Source organism: Lissotriton vulgaris, chromosome 1_1, assembly GCF_964263255.1.
Source record: "Lissotriton vulgaris chromosome 1_1, aLisVul1.2, whole genome shotgun sequence".
Taxonomy (NCBI): Eukaryota; Metazoa; Chordata; class Amphibia; order Caudata; family Salamandridae; genus Lissotriton; species Lissotriton vulgaris.
The window spans coordinates 1351325507-1351346400 of record NC_141685.1 but is presented as its reverse complement, the minus strand read 5'-3'; the positions used below and the strand labels follow the sequence as shown (position 1 = coordinate 1351346400).

The window sequence follows — 20894 nt, the reverse complement described above, 5'->3', positions numbered from 1 at the left end:
TTATAGTTATAGAGGGCCAAGGTACAAAGTACTATCAGAAGTTCTTCGGGATTGCCCGGGTTTCACCGGGATCAGGGTGCTGGTGAGGTTGTAGCTTGGGGTGCACAATGAAGGCGGCCACCTGGAAACAGACTGCACATGGGGACATGGAGTCAAATCTGTGAGCTCCCAAAAGGGGCTTGGGTTGCATGGGGTCATGGAGCAAGGGGGCATAGCCGGTTCTTTGGCACCGTGGCCAGACGGCTTGGGTGCAGAGTGGTTAGGCCGGCTAGGCTGGTGTGCAAAGAGGCTCCTCGTGGTTAGGTACAAACAGCTGACAGGGGCAAAATCAGGACAGCTCGGCCACTCAGGAAGTGGGTCTCAGTGATGCTGATGTCCCTCGATGGCTGCTTGGTCGTGGTGCAGTGAGAATCCGGTCTAGACTTTAACTGTTGGTGTCTGGTATAAGGCATCCGGTACCCCGGATATTGGTGCTGCACGTTTCTGGTTGATCCTAGTGTCTTCACACTTGTTGGGGAGACAGATCTGATCTTCCAATGCACAAGTACCTTCTCCTGGTCATCTGCAACATGAGTTGGGCTGGGCAGCTGCAAGGCGTTGGATCGGACTCTGATTGTCGGTGCCTGCGGGCTGCAGGGGAGTAGCTCCTCCACTCCAAGGGAGACTGTAGGCTATTTTCAAAATTCTGGCTGGGTCCCCAAGGCTTTGGTAGTTCTCCAGCTTGCAGGATGAGTCACTTGGTCGGGATTGTCGAGAGAATTTGCGAGCAGGCAGGGTTTTGCGCCAAAAGTTCACAGCTCTTCTGCAGTTCTCGCTGGGCAGTAACTCTTCTTCGACCTTCTTCTCTAGATCCGTCGAATCTGAGTTCTTGGGTTCAGGGGTGCCATCCTAAATTCTCAATTTAGGGGTGTTATAGGGGAGTGAAAAGTAGTAGCTCGTGGGCTACCTACCTTTAGGTTGTCTATGCCCTTTATATGGACACTTCATGTGGGAAGTGGGCAAACCGGGACCCTAGAATACTAATCCCACCCAAATCAAGATGGGGATTCTGAAAAGTGGTGTTTACATCAGCTGGTCCACCTTAAGGGTGTTGCGGGCTGAAGGTGGGCACACCTCCTATTGTTACTAATTTTCCAGCCTGTCTTGCCACCAAAAGTGGTGTCAGGACATGGGTGTTGGCATCTCCACTATCTGGAGAGGCCTGGGTCGCATAACTAAAGCGGCAGGGCCTTTTAAGCTTCCCTCCCTAGAAAGGCTCATCCTGGAGGGAGGAGGTGTAAACACTGCCGCTCAAAGCAGCCTTTGTTCCTGACCTCCGAGAGCGAAGGCTCTCCCCTCAAGGGGTCCGAAGCTTGTTTGGATGGCTGGCTGGCTGGCCGGGAACAGTCAGTGAACACACTAGTAGTCGGTAAGTTTTCAAGTGGCTTCTCTAAGGTGCCCTCTGGGTGCATTTTTTAATAAATCCAACACTGGCATCAGTGTGAGCTTGTCAAGATGAGATGTTTGGCATGAAATATATGGGTGTTACAGTGAAGTCATCATGTAGCTGGGGAACTCATAATCACATGTATCCAGCCCATGTACTTAGTATGGCTTCCCTGTGCGCTTGTGGTATCCAAGGTGAATTTAGATATCACAGGGACACATCCACTCATGCAGATATGCCACACAAGAGTGTAGTGCTCCCTGCCTTAGGGCTGTTAGGCCTGCTGAAGGGGTGACATATATTTATCATATACAGTGCTGGGTAGGCATGGCACACAAGGATGTGTGACAAACTAAAATTATGCAAGTGGTGCACACTGCAAGAGGTAACTAAAAAACAATGCTATGTGATTACAGCTCACCTAGCTCAACAGTATTTGTGGGCTGCCCGTCCCACATCTGAAATTGATAGAGTGATTGATCAAGCTAAAAGTTGCCTGAAGACACTGTGTGCACTACTGAGAGAATGCTTTGACAATTTTATATACAATTCTTGACCATAAATAACACAACATTAAACAATTTAATCACAAAGGAACCACATAGTCAGAAGTGTGTATACATGAACATTTTCATTGTTTCACAAAACAAACAGTATCACATTGCTATCAGTTGATAATGAACAATTAGAGTTGAATTAACATATAATATGGTTAATTCCATATGTGGTACAAAATCATACAATGTAGTACAATCGTCTTGTTTCGAGTTCCACTCAATTGTGTGATGCCCTATGCATTTCGGGAGGGGTCATCCATTCTTCACTGGACATGCCACACGTAGACAGCGTGTAAGAATTATATTGGGGAGATAAAGCTGTGTGTTCCTTGCAAAAAGATCGCAGTGCCTGGCTGAACAGGAGCAGGAATATAATCTTTGTCTGGGTGTAACAAGTTTTATGATTTTGTTGCAAATCTTGGAATCGGGCAGATTGGCCATTCTTGTGGATACATCTTATCAAAGAGATTTGATTTGACCCTTATTATATACTCCCGAGTTGCTACACGTGATTGCAGAGCTACGTTTCAAGTGCACAAAACTTCACCTGATATTTGAAGCCCTGATGAAGTTCCTCCATAGGAACGAAACGTGTTGGCTGATGGCCACTTTTAAATATTTATTCCAATAAAGAAAACTTATGGACTAACTCGGACGGTCTTGACTCCATTCCTGGTGCACCTTCCTTTATTCAAAAGAATTTGCCTTTTCTGGATCCCATTGGAGCTCAAGTGCGGCAGGCTCTGGAAGTGAATGCACAGGACTCTTATTGCATACAGATAGGGATTGATGTGCTGAACCTTAGGTCAGCCGCTTTTGGGAGTGATCTTTTGTTTCAATAACCAACATACAGTCACTGCACAGGGCAGACAATACTCCGATATCTGTTAGCTGATACTGCTCAATACATGGAGAGGAAAAGGGACTGAGCTCCTCCTGCGTCTTCGTGTTAGTGTCTTCTAGACTAAATGCAAAACTTTGCAAACACCCTGGACCCCCCTCCCTAACCCAGAATAGCCTAGGCTGAGAACTGTCCCAGGTTTTCTTCACCACAACTGAATCAAACAGAAGCTTAGTCCCCCCCCTACCAACCCTAACCTACCCCCCTCCCTGCCTCCCAGCAATATAGGAAAAGAAACCCCGCCTTCCCAACTCTGCAGAGCATCTTTCGCCCACCCCCTATATAGTCAAGGTGCGTGGCCTGACCAGGCACCCGATAACCATCAGCAATCTGCCTGAGCCCTGTTAGGCAGTCCAGGACCGGGATTGTGTGAATATCTGAAGCCTCCATATTAATGGGCCCACCTCATGGCTGATTTAAGGAGTGTCACAAAAATAGGAATGATCTGGCCCACAACGGGCTCAACGTTTTAGGCTTTATCACCATCTTCTCGTAGACCAGTCTCCGGTGATCCCACGGCATTGCGCTCCAGGTGGGGCTGGCTAGGCCCCCCACAGTGTTTGCACCGGCCCTTCCTCTTTAGTGTGCGCCATCCCTCAAGCCAGTCCCATGCTTCCTCCTGGCCACCAAAGAACCAAACTTTCCCCTCCGCCTCAACTCTGAGCTAGGCTGAAAAGATCATTGCGTATTTGATCTCATGGTCCTAGAGGGCTCTTTTCACAACGAGAGAGCTGCAGCACTGATGTTGGATGTTCAAAGTAAAATCCGGGAAGAAGTTCACTTTGCAGTTCTCAAAATGAAGTGGGGGCGCTGCGCGGGCCATGTGTAGTATATAATCCCTATCTCGAAAGTTGAACACTCTGGCCAGTATTGGTCTAGGAGGGGCGCCATGCTTCGACCTCATCCCGGCACCCTGTGCGCTCTTTCAATCGCAAAAAATTGTGACAGACCATTCGGTTCCAGACATTTCTCTATAAGCTCCTCCACTAGCAGGTCCTTTGCTTGTCCCTCTTCCTGCTCCGGCACACCTAGGATCCAAATATTATTCCTGCGTGACCTCCTTTCATAATCGTCCAATTGGCTTTCCATTCTGTCTGCGCATGCCTAGAGGTTCATTACCAATTTCTTGAGTGTTGACGTATCCGTGACAGAGCGGTAGATGTTGTCTCGATCTCCTTCTTTCGAGCGTTCATGTTCCGGAAATCTGCCCTGATCAGGGGAACCTCTGCTGAGACCAAGTCAATCCTAGTTTCCAACGAGGTTTGGACAGTGGTTATAGCCGTCCTAATGTCTTGGAGGGTTAGCTCAGACTGCCCATTCGGCCCCTTCTTTTTCCCGGAAGGATCACCTGTTTCTTTCTCGTGTATCCTAGACACTTTTTGCCAGGCTTATTTTTCCATTTTGGCCTGCAGAGCCGCCTTGCTACTCTTCCCTCCGGCCATCTTGTATTACAAGAAGCCAAGTTCGTGCAAATGACCCAACCCATCTGGCTATACTCCGCCGCCTGCGCTGACTGGCAGTGCCCTCGCTGGCTTGTTGGATTTCGACCACACCAGGGGGTACACCAATGGATGATCAGGGTCCCTGCAAGGTATAACGTATTTGCCCATTTCGTAAGCCTTGGATCCCTGTTTGCAGGCTCTCTGAAACCTGACGTTGGTCAACACAGTCTCTTTCCAGGGTTTCTGGGGAAATACGTTCCCACTGCTCTGTGACACCCGCTCCGGTCCAACGGATGTTCGCTGTCTTCTCAGCCTCACATAACACACTCCAACCTGTCGGGGGTCACCACAATAATGTCAAACTGGTGAACAACACTTACAACGCAACTTTTACATCGCAGAGCCTTTACAACGCAACCATTACAATGCAAACTATTACAACGCATTGCTCTGGGGGGCGCTCTAGGATAGGGAATAGGTTAATTTACTATCCAATAATCTTCCCTAGTGTCCACGGGGACTGGAGTTGGAATAGTAAATTAAACTATTCACTATCCAGCGCCCCAAAGCACTATGCGTTGTAATGGACTGCGTTGTAATAATTGCGTTGTAAAGGCATGCGATGTAAATGCATGCGTTGTAACGTCATACATCCTGTCAAATTAGGTCTCAGAGGGCTTGCACTCACCACTCTCTCCCTCCATACTCTCCACATGAGGCCTGTGGCGCGGGTAGCCGATAGTGCGCCCCGTCAGCAGAGGATCAATGAAGCGGCAGCATCAGCGGGCCGGCGCCACTCCCGTTGTGCCACCTCTGCCACAGTATCAAGCACGAACTGCGTTGGGAGAGTCAAACCGTCCCACTGGACGCTACACACCGGTTCCTCTGCTGCCCCACTCCGTCAGCTGTTCCCCGCTTCGAGGGCTCTCTTTCTCCACTGCGGGACACGCACACCTCCCACTGCTGCCAAGTTGAAGTAGAGTACACAGCCCACTGAAGCGCACTTACACGCCGGAGTCGGGTGTGCCGGATACGAGCTGGGCGCTCCTCTGTTGCTTTCAGCAGGCGCCGCACTCCGTCCCGGGGTTCACTATATGCCCCTCCTCTATGCTGCGGATTGCGGTGCTGGGCCCTTGGGGACTCGTGTGGCAGATCTCTGTTTGTGAGCGCTCAAATGCCTCAAATTTAGGCTCAATCACCTCCCAGTGGTCTCCGGTTACAGTGTATTGCTGCAAGGGTTCATGTTTCTACAGATTAGTGTACGGATATATGTTTTATCGGGCTCGGTTGGCTGGAGCCGCGCTAGTGAGCGGCCATCTTCCTTCACGGTCGACCACACTCCCCTACAAAGGTGATTCTTAATTTGTTTGAATGTTGAAAGTTGTGCAGGTAAATAAGTGCAGTGGGTTCACTCAGGATGAAAAGTGTGGAAGGTAAGGAGAGTGGTCAAATGCAGAGGTGAAAAAGTAAATGGTAATGAAGCAAGCCATGTTGGAAGGAAGTTAAAGCATTTTTTGAATTAACCACATCGCTGCTGCACATTTTCCCCTCCGGTGCTGAAGACTTCAGATTTACATCGTTTCATGACAAGCTCAGCTCGTCATCAGCACAGCTCCACTGTGCCTCATGACGAGCTGAGCTCGTCATGAGCATGGAAAGGGTTAACAAATAAGTAGCTCTGTTTCCAGTGCATTGAGTGGCCACGTCTCTACTGAAATAGGTAGCCAAAATAGTGACATTGAGAATGTTGTGTTGGAAACAAATGTGAATGGATCATTCAATGCTGAGTCTGTGGCATCTAGAGTAAAGAGGGAATGCAGGATTAGTCGTCCGCCCGTAAAGTTTAATGATTACATATGATTTGCAAATTTAGTATGTTTTCTTTTTGTTGAGTTGTTTAATTATGGGAAGAGCTTTTTTTAAAAAGGTGGACAGGTCCAACCCTCGCTGTTACAGACTGATCTCTTTGATCGACAATACACTCAAGATACTTGGGCGGGTATTATTTAATAAAATTAGGAGTTGGGCTGAGGATGAAAGTATTTTAGATAAATGTCAGTTAGGTTTTAGAAGCAAATTGGGAACTGTAGAGCAATGCCTTAATCTAAATTTGATTATTGGTAAATACACAATAGCTCGACAGTCCCCAACTTACCTGACCTTCATGGATCTCACCTCAGCATTTGATTTTGTAAATAGACCGCGTCTTTGGCTATGTCTTTTAAATTACGGGCTGGACGAGGCCTTAGTACACTTTTTGTCTTACTTACATAGGGATCTAGGGGCTAAGGTGAGGATCAGTAGGGATGGGGCAGTATCAAGGAACATTGTGATTGGCAGAGGGGTCAGGCAGGGATGTGTACTGGCCCCTCTGCTCTTTATCTTATATAATAATGAGCTGCATAATGAGTTGTCTAAATTGACTAAGGACGTCCCGATGAACAATGGCAACAAGCTACCCGCCTAATTGTATGCTGATGATGCAGTCCTAATGGGCCGCACACCCAATGCATTGCGCATCTTAGTTGGGGATTTTGTAAATTTTATGAATAAGCTGGACCTATGCACAAATTAAAAAAACATTTTTTTAATGAGTTGCGGCCCCAAAAAATATGCTGTTAATGTATTCAACTGTGGTTCCGAAAAACTGTTATACATACACACTTTTCCATATCTGGGTTTGGTATTCTCAGATAATGGTTCTTGGGTTGCTCATTTGGCACATAGCAGGAGTACATTTTTAAAGGCTACCAACTCGATTCTGTGCCCCCCCTAACCAAGAAGAACTGAGGTAGTGTTACCCCTATTTAAAATATACAAAACTCAGTGTTTACCTACTGCAACATATGGAGCGGAAATTTTGGAACACGCGAACTGCAACAGCATCCAGGTAGAAGAAAATAGATTCTGTCTGAGAGTTTTGGGGGCGCTGTTTTGTTCGTTTTCCTTTGTTTGCCATCATGAGTTAAAATTACCCTTTATTGAGGACTACATCAGGACACGTCCAGTCATTTCTGGATAAAAGTATGGCAAAATCCAGCAGCCACATTAAGTAGAGACATCATAGTTGATTGCCTTAATTGTGATAAGGGTAGCGATATACCATGGTTGGCGGCTGTCAAGGCTAGCCTGACCATTGTAGTCTGTCACACATTTTTACAGACCCAGGCAATATGGCAGGCATTATTAAAAAGATTATCCAGGGGGCCCTGTACGAAAACTATGGGACTTGAGACGTGAGCAAGAAACTTTGAAATCCTCAGTCGCCCGATATACAAGTATGGTGGGTGCTGATTGCCCCCCACACTAAACGTCCAGCCAGTTATCGCTGGAAACGAAGCTTGCTCTTTCGTCTTAGGGCTGGCACTCTAAAATATTTACTTTGCTTCCCCTTAGGCTTCAACACTAATCTTGAGAAAATGCCCTTGCCCTTGTGGAAATCGTGGCAGCCAATCCATGCTACACTTTTCTTTTTTTGTAATTGTTATCAAATATATAGCAAGCAGCTGCTGATCCCTTTCTTTAAGGCTTCGGCCATTACTAATTTTAAGGTGGCTTACAGGAATATTGTCATGCTCAATGGGGAAAATGTAACCCTCCGTGTTAGCACCTTCCTGAGACTGGCTGTTCGCTCCCCCGCCTCTATGAGCACAGTATAAACAGTTTTGATTGTATGCCTGATATCTGACTTAACCTTTATGCGGGCCGCATAATTTTATTGTATGTATTTTATTGTATTATGTTACGTGTCAAAGTGTCTGCATTTTAATATTTTATGCTGTTATATTCTAAGTAGTATATTGTTACTACCTCTGATTTAATGATCTAAATTATAGGCCCATGATGAATTTGCTGCACTGATCTTTTGCACTATGTATACATTTTTGTGTATTATCGCTACGCGTTTATTGCACTCATTGTTTTTAACTTCCTATTTATGTATGTAACAATTTAATGTTGTGCTGGTGTTTTTATTCTGTACTTTTATGGATATTTTTTGTATCTGAATAAAGCATGAATTGAATTGAATTGGGAAGAGCTGTGTTATATTTGCAAAGGCTATTGACGGTATATATGTTCCAGTGCAGTTCTTGTTCTGCTGTCAGTAAGCACGCTCTAGAATCCAACATAGAAAGTCAGTTTCCAGTGGACTTGCTTGAGTGTAGTACTGTGGTAATTTGCTGCACTTAATAAAGGAATCTTTTATATCAACATCATGGATGTGGATTTCAACAGGGCATGAGGAGCTGTCTGCACTAAGATAATGCACACAGCAGAGTCCCTTTCACCTCGCTTTGGTGCTGCAGGAGCTGTTTTTAACACCCCATCAGCTCCTTCCTTGTCCTCCCATTTTCCTCTCACCTCCTGCTGCCACCCACTATTAAACCATCCAAACAAACAACTTGGCACCAGCGTGAGAAGTTAATCTGAGTAGCTCATGTGAGTTGGAGAAGCTGTGATGTTTGCGATCTGAGGCCAGCCACAACTCTGATGTAATTAGCCAGGGACTGACCTCTGAACATACACGCATTTACAATGCAATGGTCTCGTCTTTGTTAAAGTTAGAGCTATTGGCATTGCTCATGACATTATTTTAGTTTTTAAAACATAAATAAATGGCATTGACATTTACAATGCCAATAGCTTAATCTCTCGCAAATGCGAGACCTATCGCATTAGCACCCACTCACACACACAGAGCCTCACGCACCCACACACACACACACAGAGCCACACACACACAAAGCACACCCACACAGAGCCACACACACACACAGCCACACACACACACAGCCACACACACACCCACACACCCACACACACCCACCCACACACACACACACACAGCCACACCCACACACACACAGAGCCACACACACAGAGCCACACACACATACACAGACAGAGCCACACACATACAGAGCCACACACACACGCAGAGCAACACACACAGACAGAGCCACACACACAGACAGAGCCACATACACACAGACAGAGCCACACACACACACAAACACACAGACAGAGCCACACACACACACACACACACAGACAAAGCCACACACACACACACAGACACACAGACAGAGCCACACGCACACACAGACAGAGCCACACAGACACACACACAGACAGAGCCACACACACACAGACAGAGCACACACACAGACAGACAGAGCCCCCACACACACAGACAGAGCCACACACACACACACAGACAGAGCCACACACACACACACACACACACACAGACAGAGCCACACACACAGACAGAGCCACACACAGACAGAGCCACAAACAGACAGAGCCACACACAGAGACAGAGCCACACACAGAGACAGAGCCACACACACACACACACACATAGACAGAGCCACACACACACAGACAGAGCCACACACACACAGACAGAACCACACAGACAGGACCACACACACACAGAGCCACACACACACAGAGCCACACACACAAAGAGACACACACACACAGCTTGTTAGGGCCGGAGGCTTGTGAGGGCCATGTGAGCTGAGAAAACTGTTGACTGCATCCGAGCTATTAAACGCCGGTCTCTGGAGAGCAGGCTGTGCTTAGAAGCATGAAATGAAAGAGTTTGCAACAGGAGGGGAGGAGGGGCGGCTTCGAGCAGGACGTGCAAGCAAGCCCTTGTGTATAGCCCTATCCGGTCTAGTGATCTGAAGATGGAGGCGCAGACCTCCCATCCGAGGGGTGGGCGAGTGAGGGAGGAAGGGAAGCAACCTCAGCGCATCTCCTGGGGGGTGATATTGACAGCGGAGGAGCGCTCTGATTAGGCATCTGTTTAAAAAACATGCACCCCCCATGTTTCCTTCTTTTCTACACAATCCAGCAAAGTGAGAAGTGAGCAGTGTGAGCAGCACACACTAGTGAGAATTTCAGCAACACTTTCCAGAGCGCGATCCCGTTGCAGTGTGCGTAACGGGTGAAAAATATCCCTCCCCAAAAACTTGGCTGCCTAATGAGAAGCTCAAACAAATCAGATGATATCAGACCCTCATCACCAACTTTCACTGGCTACCACCCAGAGGCGATGATCAGCATGAATATGTGCTTTATAGTCTACAGGGTCTTAGGATTTAATCAGCCACTAAACTTGGAGAACAAACTATCCATAGTAGGATTCCCTCCCAGCCAAGAGGTTCGACGCAGCAGAGCAGACCATTTAAGACTCACGATTGCCTTGACCAGGAAAGGGGATCGTACGTCCCCAGATTAAACTCCCATCTTTGGGCAACGATCCATAATGCCCATAACTTCTGGAGACTTGTGGCCACTATACTATTCACAGATGACAAGTGTACACATCAAACGTGATGTTTAACAAAACTGCACTATGTAACTTTTATGCAGCCTGACGTTTTAATGGCCGCCTCAGCTCATACGCATTCCCAGTGCATTTGTTGTGAGCTCGTCAAGTTAAGTCGTGAGCCTGTTAGATCTCTGAGAACATCCCCGTCTGCTGGAGCCGTCTAGAGTACGTCAGGAAGTTGATAGGGTTCGGTGATCCAGTGATTGATCTGAATATATGTTAATACTCCCACTTAAGCAGCTAGCACATGCATTTCTTAAGCTTCTCTGTGGCTCCCTCTGCACCAAGGGGCTCTCCCTCACAGCACGGGAACCCCGGGTGCAAACGCCGCTCTACTTCACGTTTCAGGAGTGTGGGGTGGGCTCCCGTCCGCTTCATACTTCCTCCTGTCACGCGGCACGCACTGGAAGTAGATGCTCCTCTTCCTGAAGTGAGCTGAGGAGGGCAGCAGGACGGACACCGAGGAGGGGGGAGAGGAGGAGGGAGCCGCCACCGCCTGGGCGAGGGGAGGGAGAGCCGCCCGCCTGCCACATAACATTTTGAACAGGATGTTGTACATGTGTATGCCATGATAAATGAAAATAGAAGACTTGCTGGCAGGTTGGGGTGTATTAGAGACACAATAACATGTTTACTCCTCGGACCACGCCATGCACAGCACCATGTTTCTCGGAGGTCCAGCAGAAATGGATCGGAGAAACGCGTCATCTTTTTCGGATTGAGGGGTGTGTTTTTCTTTCTCTCCTCTTCCCATTGGCTGGAATGTAAAATTCCAGCCAATGGGAAGAGGAGAGAAACAAACTAAAAAACACGCCCCTCAATCTAAAAAAGACAGGGCTTAAATTAAAGGACAAACCTCTTCTCCAATGGCTGGCCAGCATTTAGGAGGCCAGCCAATGGAGAAGAGGGGCTGGTTCAAGCCCCACTCTGGAAAACATAAGATCTCACCAGCGAGACTGCGCAAGCGCAGCCTTCGCTAGCCGAGACCTAACAAGCGCAGACTTCGCTAGCCGAGACCTAAAAAGGAGCTCCATGCTGCCTTACGTTATTCCTCGGCTGCAGTGAGTGCGCCAAATTTCTTTCTGCCAGGGTGCTACCCTGACGAAGGCCGGCTCTGTCAACATGAATGTCATGTTTATATTTTACTTAGGACCTTTGTGAAATTTTACTGTATGATTTCCAAACCTTTCCCCTTGATTCCATCTACTTCAAGACTCAGGTTTTTACTCAACTGGTCCTTGCTAATCAGGGATTATACTGGTGACCCCTTGCCAAAATGAGAGATAATTTCTTCCTTTTTTTTTTACTCAGAATCTCTTAATTGAAAATTCCAATTTAGTACAACAGAGTACGACATGGTCACCAAATATTACATAGTATGAAAGGAGATCAAGCATTGCATAGCAAACAGATAGAGCATATGGTTTATGGCCAATTGGAGAAAGATAAGACCAGCGATAAATTGTCGGATTACAAGGTCATCCACAATATGGCGTGCCGCAAAACAAACAGGAAAAGCACAGAAACAACATTGTACATCAACTGCAGGTCAACGTGGTCAATGTACAAGCCAAATCTCGGAGCAGTGTTGTAGTGTAATGCAGGTATGGGTGCTATTCACAGTGGGAGAGGGATAGATCAGCTTGAGGTGAAGCCCTGGGACGAGGGTCAGGCAAAGAGCTGCAATGCCCTTAGTCATAGCTAGTTGGAATAGGTAAAATCTAAGTGTATGAGACGCCAGACAGATTGAAATTTAGCTTCAGTCCGAGTTAAGTTATGGGAGAGTTGTTCCATCACCATCACGTGCCATAAGAGAGTTACTGAGCAGCAGAGGGGTGAATTGTTGTTTTCCATACCAGTCCCACTAGCTGCCGTGCTGTAGGCAGCATGTAGCTAATAAGTTTCCAATCTGCATGGTTCATCGCTTGCAAGGCAATAGGTTGGACACCAAGAATAATCATGAGGTAGGAGGCGGGGAATGGGAACTCTACATTGGCCTTAATGTGACCCAGGATCTCCTTCCAATAAGTAGTAATAAGGCTGCAGGACCACTATATGTGGCAGAAATCTTCACTGCAAAGGGAAGCAGTGGATGGGTAAATGGAGGAAAGGAGAGTCAGCTTATGATATCAGTGAAACATAAGCTTGTATGGTGTTTCCCTGAGGGGTATGCTATGGTACGTTTTGGGTATATTGCACCATAGGGTCGCTTTGGGTATATTGCACCATAGGGTCATTGTTTGAGTTAAATGCCCTTCGTGATGGTAGTTTTGAAGCGTGCGGTAGTTTCCTAGACCCATCATACGCCCTCACCAACTTTTTGAGGGCGTATAGGGTCAACCCCAGGATAAATGGAGGGATGCAACGCCCAATGCCGCAGTTGGCAATACTGCAGTCTCGCTGTCCCAGGGAGGTGGTAGTCAGCCTTGCACTGATCAAAGGACTTCCTGGAGGTCCCAATGAAGATGTCACACAATGTCCTAAGTCTCCAACCCCCCAGCTAGCAAAGGTCTGGGACAGCAGCGCAGGTGTAAAATAAGGATTACTCCGAATAGGGGTATTAGGGGAGAGGAAGGTAGTAAGCTGCTTCTTAGTCAACAGTCTGTCCCATAAGTCAAGCACTGGCTTAGTGGGGGTAGCAATATAAGCATTGTGCGGTTGGGTGTGTTTGGGTAGCCAGTCTAGATCCCAAAGAGGCTGGCAGGCTACTTACTGCCAGGCTCATGTGGAACCAGTGCTTCTCACTCCTGCACCGCTCATTCGGAAATATATATCTATCGTAAGTGGGTGGCCCAGTAATATTTAAGATATTTAGGCAAGGCCTGGCTGCCCCTATCTCGAGGCTGCATCATTAAGTAGTTAAATATCCTAGGCCGTTTCCTGTCCCAGAGGAAGGAACATATGTCTTGTTGCAAGCGTGTGATATCCTCGTGTGGGATCGGAGTGGGCAAAGTATGGAACAGGTAGAGAACCCAGGGAAGTGCATTCATTTTTACGACATTAACCTGGCCCCAGTAAGAGATGTGGAGGGGTTTCCACCAACAGTCATCCACTAAAATGGAGCAAGGGAATTGCAGTCAGTTAGCCCGTGTCCAAGATGTGAGTTTAGGCTTGAGGTTTAGACCCAGATTCGAATCATATCTGGGGACTATTTGAACTGTGCCAAATTGTGCAGCGCAGGAAGGTCATGCTGGGGTATGGTCAGATTGAGTGCGAAACGATGTGGACATGTAGATTTTGAAGCCAGATACAGGCTCAAAAGCAGTCAGACAAGCAATGACGGCCAGTTGGGAGATAGAAGGCTGAGAGATAGTGAGCAAAAGATCATCTGTGAAAAAGCTAATCTTATGGTCCCAGCCCCCAAGGGGGATCCCCACCACATCAGCTTTGTGGCGGATTTGTGATGGCCAGCGGTTCAACTACTGTGGCAAATAAAAGGGGCAACAATTGACACCCCTTTTGTGTGCACCTGAGGATGTCAATAGGAGCCATGTGCTTCCCATTAATACGGATGGTGGCTGTTGAGGCAACATAAGAGGCCATCATTTTAGCTATCATGCCCAGCCCAGTCCCACCTTGCCCAAGACTGCTCTAAGGAAAGACCAATTCACTCTATCAAAAGCCCTCACCACGTCAAGTGAAAGTAGGCATGCCGGAATGTGATCGCGGTGGGGCTTCTCAACAAGTGTACTAGTATGCTAGATGTCGAAGTGTGAAATCCATATGCAGACAAGTTGTAAGTTCCAAGTAGTTCCATTATTATGTTTCAGTTATAGATGTAGTAAAATGGTAGTAAGATGGTAGTGTAGTCCCACCAGGAGCAACCTCTCTGCTGCTCAGCCTCCAATCTTCAACTGACACTCTAAGCAGGACCAAGCTCTCAAACATTCCATGACATCATTATATATTCCACAGTCATTCAGGCTGAACAGAAGGGAGAATATCAATGCGAAGAAAGAAGGGGAGAAATCACGCTACAACACTAGTCTCTATGAAACTTGCCTGGAGAAGGACCAGTCTGTCAGATGCCAGCCTCACTTGACATGTGACAGAGTCTGACGTAGCACCAAGTACCTGTCTCAGCAACAATCCGTCTCAACAAGGTGTCATCAAATCCTCACTTCAGCAGCTTGAGGGTGGGTTGTGCCACAGGGCAGTGAATGTAACATATACATCTTAAGCATGTTTAGGCTCCATTGACTTTGCTAAGAGACACTAGCTTCCAAACTTAAATACTACTGCTAGAAAATAATATATAGTTGTCAGATGGCAGAACACATGAAACAAGTGAGCATCAAATATGGAGGGAAGGAGGTAAAGGAGAGAGGGAAGGACGGATGGAGGGGCCAGAAGGATGAGTGGATGGATGGATAAATGAATGGACAGAAAGGTTGATAGACAGAAAGGTGAATGGGTAAAATGGTGAATGGATTGGTGGGTAGATGTGTGTGAAGAGACAGAGTTGGATGGATGGAGGGGAAGGTGGATGTAAATGAGGGTGAATTGATGGCTGCAAAGGAGGATAGAGGGGAGTATGGAGAATGGAAGAATGATGTAGGGATGGATGAAGAGAAGGAAGGGTGAATGGAGAGCAGGAAGGGCGGATGGATGGTTGGATGACCAGATCCGTTGAGAATTGTGTTGGGAAGGCACCATTAAGCCACATTATTTTCAGAATTCCCTTTGTGTTTAAAATTTGAGGTGTTTAATTTTTCAAGATGTGTATTTATTGCGAGAGAAGAGACTAGTCGCCAATATGTAAGGCCTTCCACTGCTGTGGTGAAACGATTTAGAGGTTAGAAGTTGTGTGAAAGGTGAGGGATGTTGATATGACAAACAATAGCAGCACGCACACTTAGGGCCTCGTTGCAAATGGCGGGGTAAATTCGATAACTGGCTCAAACAGTGTTTGCTCAGCTATCGAAATCCAAGTTGTGAGAAATGACCGCACTATGGTTTTTCCACGAACAGAGAACAAATGCATATTTCGGGGGTGGTCCAAATGCATCCTTACGCTGTTCCACGTCCCGACCGCGTTAACGTGGAATGGGCAGTGTAATACTGCATAGCACAGTAATAGATTTACTCCTCTGCTATTATACCACCAGGGAAGTCCTGCCGATTAGTAAAGAGGGCCTACATGTCAGTATGCCCATCGAATGTACCATCATCATGCATATGTTCATGACGTGGATTTTTCTGTGTCTCTCTACATAAATAGGCCACTCATCGAAGGAACCTGTCACACCACGACCTTGAACGTTTCACAGAGACGAAACCGTGTCCTGCAGTACCCAAGGCGTCCACCAAGGTCGATGACATGCCCCACGTGAGTCTTAATAGTGGCTGCTTTGTTATAACTTGCTCATTTGTGTTAATAGAAAGGACGGGCTCCCCATGCTGTTGTAGTTTCAGCCCGATCTTTCTAATTTTTTAAGTGCAAACTCTATTGATGTTTACATTTTCTTCTCAAATAAAGGAGTTTGCTACTTTCCACATTTTTTTAGAGATTGAGGGCTGTGGCAAATGTACTTGCTGACACCTTGTTTTCTTGGTTCGGTTTTAAAAATGTTTAACTTGCATACTTTGCATACCTCCTAATGATGGAATGGAAACGTACAAGTAGGCTGCTTGTCCTTTTAATTGTTTTTCCACCCTGAACATACTGACCTACCGTGGCTGTGACAACATTCAAATTTATAGAATCAGAAGATCAAAGTGAAAAATCTTAAAAAATAACTTGCACCTAAAACAACTGTATCTTCTTTAGCATAGGATAATTAGGCAGAAGCTCAAGTGCAAATTGTGTTATGTTATGTCCTGTCACAGCGATTTTGTATAGTGCAACATCCACCATTTCCAACATCATCTTGTGTTGTTTGATGTTAGTTTCCTGGTGATGGATTGGTCCAGAAGGCAGGGTGTTCACATGGATGATAAGGTTGTTCACCCTCAGTCTCATTCAGTGTCTGTTGGTACCCTTATTAAATGCTGCTGCATGATCTTGAAAGTAAAGGTCTCTTTTGGTCTAGAATTAGACATGTTATGGAGGGTCTGAAGGCTTCATCTGGAGTATTGCATTTGAGGGGTAATCTAGCATATTTCATGCAGGTCTGGAGGCCTCACCTTGAGTATTCTATCAAGTTCCTGAGCCCTCATTTGGAGTGTCCACTTCTGAAAATTACCATGAAGTCTTTTTAGACAGTCATTTTTTACTGATGAAGGTACATGGTTGGGTGGAGAGTGAATGGGTGGTAAATGGTGAATAATATTTAATAGGGAGGGAGAATAATGGGCGGTCGAGGAATTGTTGGAAATGCTTGATGGATAGAGAATTGTGAATGAAGAGATGTTTAATGGATATAGACGACAGGATGGGGTGAAGCATGATTGGCTGGAATTTTGTGAATGAAAAGAGGAATGGATGGCGAATAATTAATAGGTGATGCATACATTTAGATGGGACATGAAAAGGGGGCCAATATCGCTCATCTGCTTTGGGTCATGTATGAAAAATCCCTTTTCTGATGCTCACATAACTGATAGATGTAGTATGTTCACTCTCTTCTTTGTCTTTTCCTGTACTTTTCTTCTCTCTTCCTTTTTGGCATCGTTTTCTCTTTTTTCCTAGCTTCTTTATTCTTATAATTTCACTTTTCCCTCCCTATTTTCTCCACCCCTCCATATTTCCATGTCTTTCATTTTCTACCTCTCTTACAATTAGCATGGAATGATAATTTGTTTTATTATTTCTGTTTTTCCCACATCAGGAGGTGGAGAAGGCTGGCCAGCTAAACAAGACCAAGATAGCAGAAGGAGGGCGAAAATTGAGGTACAGAAAAATATATATGGGATGGTGGTCAGAGAGGGCAATGAAGCGTGGCCTGCAAGCCGTGTTTATCAGGCAATGGATCTATGATCATGGCTTTAGAACCCTGTATCCCAGGTCTCAAATCTAGGGATGGGGAACACAGACCCTGTTCAGTACATGGTACATTTCTTAATTGAAAGCCCTTGACCCGGTGCTAGGTGGGAACCACCATTTTCAGTCCTACTTGCTGCACTTCTGGTGGTATATTATAGTTGGTGTAGCGATGTGTGACATAGGTGATTTAACAGAGACAGTGCATACTGGAAGTGCAGGGCGTGTGTCAGTAAAAACAGTATTTGTAGAGATTGTGCTATTATCGCAGAGATGGTTTAGAAAGCTGTGCACAAGGAGATTGCAGTATAGGCCTGGGAGAAGGAGAAGCAAATGAATGCATGCTGTGATGGCAGTTGGAGGACATGTTTGGTATACCATCAGGGATTGAGGCAGGGACATTCCAGAGGGAGTAAAGGAGCACCTGATGGGATTGAGGCTCCACCTGTTGTAAAGATGGAGGGAGAGCAAAGCATTCCATGCACTGAAGTGCATTGTATCTCAGAGATGGGTGAGCAGCATATGCCTAGGTTAAGGTGTAATGTGTCCTAGAGATGGCACATGAACACTATCTTTTATTGAGGTGCTTTGTATCGTTCAGATGTAAGAGAAGACTATGCTCGAGTTGAGGTGCGGTGTGCCCCGGGGATAGAAAAGTATCACATGCAGGAGTTAAGGTGCTATGTGTCTTACAGATGGAAGAGAAGCACGGGCTTTGATGGGCGTGCTACCTGTTTTTGAGATGGAAGAGCAGATTATGCTTGGCTTGAAGTGCAATGTGTTCTAAAGATGGAAGAGAGACAGATGCTGGGTTGATGAAAGACCAGTTTAGGATGGGTTCAGTGTTGTGTCTTAGAGATTGAAATGCCAGCACCACTGGCCTTGAAATGCTTTGTTTCGCAGAGGTGGAATATCTGCAGGCAGAATTCATTTACAGTAATAAAGCTGGGAAAAAAAATGACACATCTATTGTGTCTCCTTACAGAAAGAATTGGAACTCATCGTGGGTGGTTCTTGCTGGGAACAGCCTGGTATTCTACAAAGACCCAAAGGCGCAGATTCCATCTGGATGGGTATGTGAAAATACGGCCTTATTACCCTAATAAATCTCAATATTTGGAAATAATACTTTATCTTTAATAACTGTCTCTTCTATCGTTACATTACTTCTATGCATATTCATGTATCTCATTATTGTTTCCCATGTCGCACATGTTGCCCCAATCCCTCTTTCAACTCTAATTTGTTATAGATCAGTCTTATAGTCAGTCCCACCTCAAGCAGCCATGAACCTCACCCAATGGCTATCCAACAGCGCCAACATCCTAGCACCGTTGAAAAAACATCAAAGCAAACTAGGCAGCAAAAACGCCTCCTGGTTCAACGATGATCCTAAGAAATCAAAGAAACTCTGTCGCTCCCTCGAGAAATCCTCGAAAAAAGACCCAAACACCAGCACCAAGGACGCCTTCAAAAACGCCACCCGCATACACCACCAACTAATCCGATCTGCCAAGAAAGCCGCATTCAAGGACCGACTAGATAACAACGCCCACAACAGCAAGGAATTATTCAACATCGTCAAAGAATTTACCAACCCATCAGCCAACTCCAACGACATCACCCCCTCCCAAGCCCTAGGCGACTCCCTAGCTTCCTTCTTCCACAGCAAAATTGCAGACATCCACAACAGCTTCGACAACCAACACGGAGACCAACCCACCCTACCTTCTGCAGGAACTCCACCCCCCTTGAACATCCTTAACGACTGGAACCCAATCTCCTCTGGGGACACCATCCGCCTGATGAACTCCATCCACTCAGGATCCCCAACTGACCCATGCCCTCACCACATCTTCAACAAAGCAGACTCCATCATAGCACCACACCTCCGAGACGTCATCAACTGCTCCCTCAAATCCGGCACCTTCCCAGAAAGCTGGAAACACGCCGAACTCAGCGCCCTTCTGAAAAAACCCACAGCTGACCCCACCGAACTCAAAAACTACCGCCCCATCTCCCTTCTTCCATTCCCGGCCAAAGTCATCGAGAAAGCTGTCAACAACCAGCTTGCCACCTTCCTCGAAACCAACAAATCCCTCGACCCCTCACAATCCGGCTTCCGAGCCAAACACAGCACTGAGACCGCGCTTATCACAGCAACAGACGACATTCGAACTCTACTGGACAATGGAGACACAGTCGCCCTCATCCTCCTCGACCTCTCCGCTGCCTTCGACACAGTCTGTCATAGCACCCTCCTACAGCGCCTCAAAAACGTCGGAATCCAAGGAAAAGCACTGGAATGGATCACCTCGTTCCTCACCGGAAGAACCCAGAGAGTCCGCCTCCCACCATTCAAGTCAGAGGCCTCTGAAGTCATCTGCGGCGTGCCACAAGCATCGTCACTCAGCCCCACCCTCTTCAATGTATACATGAGCCCCCTTGCGGCCATTGCTCGCCAACACAATCTCAACATCATCTCCTACGCTGACGACACTCAACTGATCCTCTCACTCACCAAAGACCCTAACACCGCCAAAACCAACTTACACGAAGGAATGAAAGAAGTAGCCGAGTGGATGAAGCACAGCCGTCTGAAACTGAACTCAGACAAAACAGAAGTCCTCATATTAGGCACCTCCCCACCCGCCTGGGATGACTCTTGGTGGCCTGAGGCCCTTGGAAAAGCACCTATCCCGACGGACCACGCACGGAACCTGGGCGTCATCCGGGACTCGAGAACAAACAAACAAGTGGACAAGTGCACAACCTCCAGTTTTTTCGAAAAAAATTTATAAAGTTTTTAGTGGGTTATTTTAGATAGGTTTAAGGTTGCTCCCTAGGGTGCGTTTTCCGTCCAGTGAAACGTAACATTAAATCATAGCTGTGTGTTTCCAAAAGATATTTGGTCACAAATCCCAACAGGGGCACTCCTTATAAGTGATCACAATAAAGGCTTCTTGTTTCGACTTGTTGAATTTTATTCATTCAAAAAGGAAAAAAGTTCATTTTGCTTCACTTAATTCTTATTTCATTTCAATTATTTCAAGAGCATCATGGAATTATATTGATTTTTAGCATACTCCAACCTCCAATGCATTTCGAGCAGATTGACCGCTCTTCATCAGGGAGTGCATTCTAAAATAGATACAATGCAACCAATAAATGTAATTTCAACATAAAAGTATACATTTTATAAGCACATTATCAAGACGCAGTGAATTTCAACACTTATATGATTTCAATATGACTAATATTCCAGATTGACCTTATAACCCAAGTGAAAAACGTGCTGTT

General features: G+C 46.3%; 1 protein-coding gene across 1 annotated transcript in view; it reads left to right on the top strand.

Moving 5' to 3' along the window:
• Positions 1–20894, top strand: part of ARHGAP9 (Rho GTPase activating protein 9) — a 580228-nt gene that overhangs the window by 141436 nt on the left and 417898 nt on the right. The window contains exons 6-8 of the mRNA XM_086966621.1: positions 15894–16001; positions 17443–17504; positions 18580–18667. Coding sequence (XP_086822747.1) covers positions 15894–16001; positions 17443–17504; positions 18580–18667 — 258 coding nt within the window. The remainder of the gene's footprint in view (positions 1–15893; positions 16002–17442; positions 17505–18579; positions 18668–20894) is intronic.